At 35.9% G+C, this 11,205-nt stretch overlaps 1 protein-coding gene across 1 annotated transcript; it reads left to right on the top strand.

Annotated features, from left to right (window-relative positions):
• Nucleotides 1-6,263: 6,263 nt before the first annotated feature.
• Nucleotides 6,264-10,818, top strand: LOC103434223 (bifunctional TH2 protein, mitochondrial-like). The gene is made up of 7 exons (XM_029101586.2): nt 6,264-6,737; nt 7,816-7,924; nt 8,093-8,383; nt 8,515-8,941; nt 9,084-9,347; nt 9,841-10,502; nt 10,615-10,818. Exons 1-6 carry the CDS (start codon nt 6,424-6,426, stop codon nt 10,251-10,253), a joined length of 1,818 nt encoding a protein of 605 aa, XP_028957419.1. The 5' UTR covers nt 6,264-6,423; the 3' UTR covers nt 10,254-10,502; nt 10,615-10,818.
• Nucleotides 10,819-11,205: the final 387 nt, after the last annotated feature.

The following is an 11,205-nucleotide window of genomic DNA, read 5'->3' as shown; positions in this document are numbered from 1 at the left end:
AAAATTTGTGTCATCGATTTTTTCTTTTCATGTATCAGTATTGTTAACTGGAGCCGCCAACGTATGCTTGTGTAACATTGATTGTGACTTCCTAATTAGATGTAATTCAGGCGGTCTCAAATTTTGCGATCATGGCGAATGTATATGCGTTGGAGGGCACTGTCCTCGTGTTGACAAGGTTCCTAACTCAGCAGTGACAGTAGAAGAGGCTGGTGCCAAAGTTTGCTCTCGTGACATTGATATTGCGACTTCCTAATTAAATGTAATTTAAGAGGTCTCAAACTTTGCGATCATGGCAAATGTGTTTGCATTGGAGGGCACCGTCCTCATGCTAATGAGACTCCTAACTTTGCAGTGACATTAGAAGAGGGCAGCACCAACGTATGCTCTCGTGACATTGATTGTGACTTACTAATTAAATGTAATCCAGGCAGTCTCAAACTTTGCAATCATGGCAAATGTGTTTGCATTGGAGCGCATCATTCTCATGCTAACTAGGCTCCTAACTCAGCAGTGGCATTAGAAGAGGCCGGTGCCAACGTATTTTCTCGTGACATTGATTACAACTTCCTAATTAAACATAATCCATGCGACCTCAAACTTTGCGATCATGGCAAATGCATTTGCCTTGGTGGCAAAACCAGCCCTCCTACCAGTACATGAAGATCATAGCAACGCCGTTTTCTTAAGTTTTGTCTAATGAAAACTAAATGTTGGAACCCCAGTGTTGTCCCACATCGGCCAGAGGGCTCAAGTGAAAGTGCTTTAAATAGAAATACCCCTCTCTAACTAACATCGAGGCCTTTTGTGATAAAACCCCACACCTGAGGATTGTGCAGGTGGTTAAGTGGGGACAGTATCGGTGTTGTTAGAGTGGGCCATCGGTCCGTCGACCTGAAAATTTCCACACTAAAGTATTAGCTGCCTAACAACAATGTAATGTTGCTGGCCACCCTTCGCTACACTTTTTCTTGTCCAATGAATAAATATATACGCTTTTCACAGTTGTATCGTTTGATATTTTTTATTTGCTGGCATTATGTTGATCAAATTAAATTAAATTAGCTTAATAATTAGGTTTGGAGATTAACACATATCAAACATGTGGTCATAATATTTGATCGAATATTTCAGTTTGGGTGAGAGTCGCAGCTGCGATTGAAACTCACTTGGAGTTGGACTCTGCAGTTAATTGTCCCCCAGTGAAATGATCAGCCTCCCCAATTAACCTTAATTACAGTGGACACAAGATAAATAAATAAGGAATTGACAAGAAAAAAAAAAGGTAAAGCTATGTTTTGTGATTTGGGTAGGTGGCAAAATCAATATAGATCTCATATTAGTTTTATTTTTTCTAAACAAAATAAAGTCATATTATATCGACTATAAATATAAGGGTTTAGGATGAAGAGCTCACAACAAAAATTCTCTACTCCAAGTGTGTGTGTGTGTATATATATATGTATGTATGTATTACAAGCCAGAATATATATATATATATATATATATATATATGTATGTATTACAAGCCAGAATATACAGCAAGACTATGGCTCCTTCTTGGCTTCTTTGTTTCCCTTTGCAGCATAGCAATATGTCAATCTCTGTCCCACTGCTAAAATTACATGTACAAGATCATTTTCTTATTAATCTTTAATCTGGTTAATTAATATTTGCATGATATTTATTTCAGGCACGTCAATATTTTTAGGAGAGATTAAATATATTCACACACATCAAATTACTTCTTCCACTTTCTTTTAATATTTTTAATATTTTTTTATATTCTACATACCTCTAACACTTTTTAGATGTGAGTAACATAATTTAGAATGTGTGAATATAATCTCTCTATTTTTAAAATCAACTGCAAAAGTGGAAGCAGCGGTAGTAGAAAATTTTGAATGTAATCCAGGTGACCTCAAATTTTGCAATCATGGCAAATGCTTTTGCGTTAGAAGGCACCGTCCTATGAAAGCGTCAACATAGGTTCCCTTGATACCGATCGTGACTTCCTAATTCAATGTATTCTAGGCTACCTTAAAGTTTGCGATCATGGCAGCATTTGCGTTTAGAAGGCATAAAGTGTCAACGTCAACGTATGTTATATTGACACTGATTGTGACTTCCTAATTCAAGTTGTGTTTTGTGATTTGGTGGATGTCGGCGTTGTGGCGGTGGGGGGATGGCCACGGGGTGGTTTAATTTGGTGTAATTCACACAGTTTGCTGTATATGTTTAAATAGAAAATACTCTATATAAAAGTCTATGATAGTTGATATGTCATGTCTTAAGCAGTTGAATTTTTATAGAAGCATTTCAACTTGAATTAAAAAAATCAACACGACTATTAGGTTAAGTTTATTATTATTCTTTCTCCACTTTTACTTTTTAGCATTTAAATATGTGTTTAAAAATTAAATATTAGGTTAAGTTCAGCATTACCTTTTCTCCACTTTTACTTTTTATACTTATTTTACATTTTTCAATATTATAGAAAAAAATCGCCTAATTTCTACCTCTTTTTGTTTTTTGTTTTTTTTTGTTTTTTTTGAATATTTGAAAATTAGTTTATTTTTAATTTACCTAATGTCTTACAACAAAACAACCTAACAAATACTTTCACAAGAAATGACACAAAATAAGCCCTTACCTACAGATTTCATCCAGTTTGTTCATGGTATGGCTTTGTCATATCCATATATACGGTTTGAAAATGTGACCTAAAAAATTCGAAGGTAGAACGATTGTAAATTTGAAACAATTAAGACATGAAATAACTCACATACATACTCAAATTTAGGGAAAAAAGAAGTTGAGGATATTAATGTAGAAAACTTAGTGTTAGAAACCTAGCACACAAACATGACTTGTGGGGAAATTCTAAACAAAGGAAATGAGTTTTTGCTTGGTACGTAACTAAGTCACTCTTTTGTCATAAAATATGGCCAAACTCAATATATAATCTGTAATTTATAGAATAAATACAATGTTACGTTTTCAAGGGAAAAAAATCGAGTGGTAGACTGATTGTCATAAAATCTGGCCAAAATTAGTTTTAACTCTGTAATTTATAGAAGAAATATAATAATATCTAAGCAAAATAAAGAAGAAGAAGGAATACAAAGATATATTTCGAAGGAAAGTAATCCGAGTAGGGAACAAAGTAAAAGGCCCACATTCCATCTCACGTCCAAATATGGGGCAAATGGGGTCATATCACACAGTATAAATATAGAGTCTTTATCACGTAAAACTGGCTGCCTCTCTCGTTATCGGTTTTGCCTCCCCTTGCAGTATTGCAATTTGTAAGTCTCTCTCTCACTTACTAAAGTTATTACATGCACAAGATTAGTTCCTTATTAATCTATATCTATTTAACATTTGCGTTATCGATTTTTATCTTAGGTGTATTAGTATTGTTAGGATCAACTGCAGAAGTGGAAGCAGCAAAAGCCAAGGAGGCCAGCACCAACGTATGTTCTCGAGATATTGATTGTGACTTCCTAATTAAATGTAATCCAGGCGATCTAAAACTTTGCGATCATGGCAAATGTGTTTGCGTTGGAGGGCATTATCCTCATGCTAACCAGGCTCCTAACTCTGCAGTGGCATTAGAAGAGGCCGGCACCAACGTATGCTCTCGTTTGATTGCGACTTCCTAATTAAATGTAGGCTTTTTAGCTAAAATGGTCCTTAGGATTTGCATAACTCATCACTTTGGTCCCCGATATTTGAAATCAATAGAAGTGATTCCTGAGTTTATCCATCATCAATCATTTTGGTCATTCCATGAAAAGTTTTATTAAATAATGACCAAAATGACAAAAATTCCCTCAATTTAAGAAACAATGGGCCAAATGATTTGACAAAAATTGAGGGTATTTTTGTTATTTTAGCCTTATTTAATGGAAAATTTTCATGAAATGATCAAATTGATTGATGGTGGACAAACTCAAGGACCACTTTTATTGATTTCAAATCTCAGGGACCAAAGAGAGGAGTTATGCAAATCTCATGGACCATTTTGGTTAAAAAGCCTTAAATGTTATCCAGGCGGTCTCAAACTTTGCGATAATGGCAACTGTGTTTGCGTTGGAGGGCAACGTCCTCATGTTGACTAGGCTCTTAACTCGGCAATGGCATTAGAAGAGGCCGGCGCCAATGTATGCACTCATGATATTGATTACGACTTCCTAATTAAATGTGATCTAGGCGGTCTCAAGCTTTGCGAACATGGCAAATGTGTTTGCATCGGAGGGCAACATCCTCATGCTAACAAGGCTCCTAACTCGGCAGTGGTATTAGAAGAGGCCGGTGCCAACTTATGCTCTCGTGATATTGATTGCGACTTCCTAATTAAATGTAACCCAGGTGGTCTCAAACTTTGCGATCATGGCAAACGTGTTTGCATTGGAGGGCATCATCCTCGTGCAGACAAGGCTCCTAACTCGGCAATGGCATTAGAAGAGGCCAGCGCAAACGTATGCTCTCGTGACATTGATTGCGACTTCCTAATCAAATGTAATCCAGACAGTCTCAAACTTTACGATCATGGCAAATGTGTTTACGTTGGAGGGCATCGTCCTCATGCTAACCAGGCTCCTAACTCTGTAATGGCATTAGAAGAGGTTGGCCCCAACGTATGCTCTCGTTTGATTGCACATGTGTTGGTGGCAAAACCAGCCCTCCTGCCAGTGCATGAGGATCATAGCAACGCCGTTTTCTTTTGTGTCCAATTAAACCTCGAGTGTCACCTGCCTAACAATAATGTTGTTGGCCACCCTTCTCTACACTTTTTATTATCCAATGAATAATTCTATACGCATTTCATAGTCGTATTGTGATTTTTCGTTTGATATTTTTTATTGGTTGGCATTATGTTGATGAATTTAGAAATTAACATATCAAAATGGTCATAATAGTTTATCAGATATTTCAGTTTGAGTGAGAGTCGCGACATGAGAAACTCACTTGGACTCGAATAGGAGGGGAAAGGGGATTGGATCGAGTTGAGCTCATTTACGGGTGTTCATTGACAGATGTGTCATGTCTTGAGCGGTTAGGTTATGATATTAGTCTAAATATAGTGAAGTGTATGGAAACACACAACTTCAAAACGTAGAAAATTGGAATTTAATTGGGCAAATATGCATGTATAAGATTTAAAAGGTGTGCCTGACGTAGTACCCACTTTTGATGAAAAAACTTACTTATTCTAATTTGATATCCTTGATGTTATCGCACATTACGTACGAATGTACCAGACATTGCATGTAAACGGAAATTTCTCTTAATTTCCAAAAAAAAAAACAAATGTGGGAAAACTGAATTAGAAAGTTGATATCAAGGAAGAATATTTGAAGCGAAAATAACTGAAAGAGATGTTCACCAAAAACACATATGAAATCGAAAGAGATGTTGGTATTATATACCTACATGGATGGCAAAATCCGAAAATGTTGAAGTTGTACAAACAAGGTCCTTGTCGTCCACCTTCTATGCCCAAGTCTAATCAAACAACGTGTCAAATACTTTCACTAGAAAATGACACAAAATTGACCCCTTTCTTTTCATCCCTTTCCTTCATGCTATATATCTTTGTAATATCCATTATTATCCATGATAGAAAGTATTATTTTTTAGCATTAATTGTGATTTCGTATGTAGCTTAGGCTCTTTAATCTTTCAAAATCATATTATTCTTATTATTTTTTTTTACAAAATCGTATTATGTTTTAATTTTATAGAGAGTAGGATTAATCGAGCTAGGCTGTAATATTGAGATTACACTATCTTGACTAAGTAGTTTAACCGGCGTAATATTAAAGAGAGTTAATTACAAAGTAAACTCTGGAAGTTTGATGTCACTTTCACAAAACACACGGTTTTTCAATTTTCTCATATTAATATTTACAATATCAAATTGTTAACAGTTCAAATTGTTTTAGTCCTCCGACCTTAATTAAACACAAAAAAAAATGACTTGAAATGTTAAACCTTTAATACATGGATTAGTAATGTGAAAAAATTGAAACATTGCACCCCCATTTCAATGTTACTGTAAACTTTGTCAGTGTATTTTGTAATTAACTTTTTTGTTAAATTTTTTGTTAATTAGCTTTAAACTTCATTTGTACATCGCATATCCTCTTATTTATTTATATTTTTTAAATATTCTTCAATTCAATCAATTCGACAATCTAAAATTTAAAAAAATATATGAAAAATAAAAATGATGTGTGTATAACTTTACATCAAGTGCTTGAATAAAACAGAAGGTGAAAAACAACCTCCATCAGGTTATAGCAGATTAAAACTTCCTCTCTTTTCACACACCCCCACTAACCCACACAGAGACACAGACACAGAGCTCTCTCTCTCTCTCTCTCTCTCTCTCTCTCTTCCGCTTTCTTGATTTTGATGCGCAGACTCTTCCCTCCAAACCCAATCAAAACCCCAACTCTCTTCAACTCCCTCCGTCTGCGATTGAACTCGCTCCGATCCCACTGTGCCAACTCAATGGCCTTACCTCCGCCGAAGTCAGCCATGGCTTCCGCCGTCGTCGACAACGAGGTGGGTCTCGCCCGCCGCTTCTGGATCAAGTTCAACCGAGAATCGATTTTCGCTATGTACACTCCCTTCTCGCTCTGTTTGGCTTCTGGGAATCTCAAGATTGAAACTTTCCGCAATTATATTGCCCAAGATGTTCACTTTCTCAAGGCCTTCGCTCACGCGTGAGTTGTTATTGCTTTCTTTAATTTCACTTATTGTTTCTGTGCGAATTTGTTATGTATTTTTCATTTGGGGTTTTGGGGACTGTTTGGTTGCTGGGAAAATGTTGCGATTGAATCTGAATCCGAATCTGAATCTGGGTTTGTTTAATATTTCAATGACCCTTTGAGTGTTTAAGCAAATAAAGATGGATTGTAAGTGTGCCAAGAAAGTTTAGCTTGGAGTATTCATTGTAATTCTTTGATTTTCTTTTTTGTTAATTTGGAAATATTTGCTTCGTTTTATTGAGTTTTTATAAGTTAGAGTGCAATTTTAGGCAGAAAATTTCATGAATTGCTTGAAATTGCAATTTACGGTTTTACTCCTAACACAAATAGTAAAGGTTTGGTAGAAAATTTCATTGTTGTGGTCTTCATGGTGACGGGAAAATATGGGAAAAGAAAGGAAATTAGATTGTGAGTGTAGAGTTTTAATCAATAGGAGGAAAAATGTATGGTTTGATGAAAGCTCAGTATCGATTATATGTTTTCCAGGAGATGGAGTTCTTATGTTTCATTTTACAGATTTTAGCTAAAAATCAAGAATGGTATTCTTTTTGTTTATCTGTTATTGACTTCTTGCTCTCGTTGGTTGCTGAGGAAACATAGGAAGCAAAAGAACAAAACTTAAATCTTAGCTTTTGAATGGCTATAATGGAGAGAATTATCCTGAAATTTTGTTTAGCATAATTTAATTGATTGACTAATTTGGGCGATTCAATAGTTCTTTAGTGATAGGAGCAACTAAAATCATATTTGATTTCAATTTTTATTTTCATTCCTTTTTTTTTTCCAGTCTTGTCAGCAACCAAATGGAGGGTTAGGTATTTTGGAAATATTTATATGCATCGAATTAGGTAAAAATTTTGTTTTTTGTTTACACTGAAATCCAAAATAATATAGAAGATAAGAAATTTTTTGTTTTAGGTTTCTTCAGAACTGGTGGAGTTGGATTTGTATATGTTATTTTGTGCGATTTATTTGTTTGATCTTCTTTTGTGCGATTTATTTGTTTGATCTTCTTTTATGTATGAATATTTAGGTATGAATTGGCAGAAGATTGTGCAGACGATGATGATGCAAAGCCTGTGATTTCTGAGTTGAGGAAGGCAGTTCGGCAGGAGCTGAAAATGCATGATTCATTTGTGAAGGTACAATGAAGGGCTATTTTATCTATGACACGGGAGGAGACATGTAAATTATAAGTGATCTGCAATCATCCAATTGAGTATTTTGAATGCAAATGTTGGCAGAAAATTAATGTTTCATATTCTTTTGAGTTACGTTTTGCATTGTCTAAAATAAAGAGAGCCATGCAGGGATGGGGTTTACAGGGTGCTAAAGAGGCCCCTATCAACTCTGCTGCCGTGAAGTACACAGATTTCTTATTGGCAACAGCCTCTGGAAAAGTTGAAGGAGTCAAGGGTCCTGGTAAACTTGCAACTCCATTTGAAAGAACCAAAGTTGCTGCTTACACCCTTGGCGCTATGACTCCTTGCATGAGACTGTATGCCTTTCTTGGTAAAGAGTTCAAGGCCCTTCTAGATCCCAATGAAGGCAGTCACCCGTACTTGAAGTGGATTGACAATTATTCTTCTGAAAGTTTTCAGGTTCGTCATATCACCTTGTTTTCTTATGGTCAGTCTGAATTTACTCTCCTGATTCTGATCTGAAAGGGTGATACATTACATAAATTGCCTTCTTTTACTAACAGTTCAATTACCGTTATCGTTGAATTCAGGCATCAGCTGTACAAACCGAAGAGTTGCTCGATAAACTAAGTGTCTCTTTGACAGGCGAGGAACTTGACATAATCGAAAAGCTTTATCACCAAGCAATGAAACTTGAAATAGAGTTCTTCTCTGCTCAGCCCCTTGTTCAGCCAACTGTAGTTCCTCTGATCAAAGAGCATAACCCTGCAGAAGATCGGCTCGTGATATTTTCTGATTTTGACTTGACTTGTACGATCGTCGATTCATCTGCCATTTTGGCTGAAATTGCAATAGTAACAGCACCAAAATCTGATCAAAAATCTGATCAACATCAGCCCGAAAATCATATTGCTCGGATGTCATCAGCTGATCTCAGGAATACATGGGGTCTTCTTTCCAGGCAGTACACAGAAGAGTATGAGCAATGCATAGAAAGCATCGTTCCCACTGAAAAAGGTATATTAACAATTACTGTAGTCTTGTTTGCTATTCATGAATGTTCAACTTTATGTTTGAAGGCGTGAAAAATTGTTACAGTAGCACTTTTGTAAAGGTTACTTGCTCAGGTGTGACCATTTGCCCTTCTGTGGTTTTGCAGCGGTGTTTGACTATGAAAAGTTGCATAAAGCACTAGAGAAACTTTCAGATTTTGAGAGGAAGGCAAACAATAGAGTTACAAAGTCAGGAGTACTCAAGGGTCTTAATCTCGAAGATATAAAAAGAGCTGGTGAACGTCTCATTCTTCAAGATGGTTGTATTAATTTCTTCCAGAAAATTGTCAAGAGTGAAAACTTGAATACAAATGTTCATGTTCTTTCGTACTGTTGGTGTGGTGATCTCATAAGGTCGGCCTTTTCATCAGGTATACTTTCCTTCTGAATTGTTTCTTTATATTTGAGTATGCATTACTCAAACCCAATTTACTCTTATTCTCTTGTTATGAGATAGTAGATAGTTTTATTGTCTCGATCCCTATAGTATATCCTGATTGATATGAACAAGCCGGGTTGGTTATTAAAGTATGATTCTTCTTGCCTCTGTAGAAATTGACTGGAACTTGATCCTAAGAGAATCTTATGTTTCAATGTATTGCGTCTTTTCTAGGTACAGTTTGAACAAAAATATATTCATAAGACACCTTGAAGTTGGTCTACCTAGATTTAGGAGAAAATTCTGGAACATATGAGTTATGGGAATTTATTGGACATAGATTTTGCCGTTGTTCAGAATCTTTAGAATCTGACCTTTGGTGGACATATAAGATTTCCAGTGTTGACATTTGAAGTGCATATTTATCACCCTTAGCAACTTTATAGACATGCCTCTCATTCTTGTTTATGTGTTGTTTGGAGCAGGTGGTTTACCCGAGCTGAATGTGCATGCAAATGAGTTTACTTTTAAGGAATCCATATCCACAGGTGACATTGTTAAGAAGGTGGAGTCTCCTATTAACAAGGTTCAATCTTTCAAAGAAATATTGAAAAATTGCAGCAATGACAGAAAGAACTTGACCGTTTACATAGGAGACTCGGTGGGTGATTTACTGTGTCTGCTGGAGGCAGATATTGGTATCGTAATTGGGTCGAGTTCAAGCCTTAGGAGAGTGGCGACTCAGTTTGGGGTATCTTTTGTTCCTTTGTTTGCGGGTTTAGTTAAGAAACAGAAAGAATGCACAGATGGAAGGTCTTCTAATTGGAAAGGGTTAACCGGTATTCTTTACACAGTGAATAGTTGGGCGGAAATACATGCCTTCATTTTGGGTTGTTAGAATTCATTTTCTTCTTTCCGGTTCTTGTGCACTTAAACAGCGTGCTTGGACAAACGAATCGTATTCATATATAGTGGAACACAGATTAAAGTTGGTGTCTTGTCAAAAAAACAAAGATAAGAAGTTCGTGGCTGATTTTATAAGGGCCACAGATTTGCTGCTGTCTTGCTGTTCTCTTCTTTTCTTTTTGTAAACAGGGGGATCTCTTTTGGAAATGTGATTATGGCCAATTGGGGTGCTGTAAACAGGGTACGTGCACTTCTCCTCCGCTTCTTTCATCTTTTTCCTCAGTCTTTCACATTCGGGATTATTGTAACCGCGTTTTCTTATCAGTTTCTTGAAATCCTCCTTCTCTTTTCAGGTTTGGAGAGTTCTCAGGCAGCAATGAATTCAAACAGAGATTGTTATATCATCATTTGTCCATATAAACATTTCAAGTTCTGTATCTGTAATTTTGTTAGCCGATTGCTATTCGATATTTCGGATGAATGGCAATTTCAGAGTGTATTTCCGGTCATGTAATACTTACGTCCTACCATAAATGCAGATGCAATTGTTCATGTCAGCTTGTTGGATCTATTCGTTGTTTTGGTTGGGTGCCCATATTTTCTCTGAATCCACTGTTTGAACTGCATGCTTTGCTTGCTTGCTTGCACCATACTCTTAGAAAGAATGTAAAGAAATTTATACATTGCTTCAAATTGGAAATATCCATGATATGCACTATTGGATTTAGAATCTTAAGTTGAAAATATTTATGTTAAACATTTTTGCTCGTAAACGCTTAAATTGGAAAAGTTTATATTATATATTATGATGAAATTTTTATTAAAAATTTAGTTCTTTGAAACAGGTGATTCTTTTAAAAAGCATGTCTAGATGCTTTTTTAATTTAGAGAAACACTTTTGCCAAACGTTATTGGAAGTGCTTCTTTTAAATTGGAAAAGTTTC

Source organism: Malus domestica, chromosome 04 (genome assembly GCF_042453785.1).
Source record: "Malus domestica chromosome 04, GDT2T_hap1".
NCBI classification, from domain to species: domain Eukaryota; kingdom Viridiplantae; phylum Streptophyta; class Magnoliopsida; order Rosales; family Rosaceae; genus Malus; species Malus domestica.
This window is presented reverse-complemented; position numbering and strand designations above follow the sequence as displayed.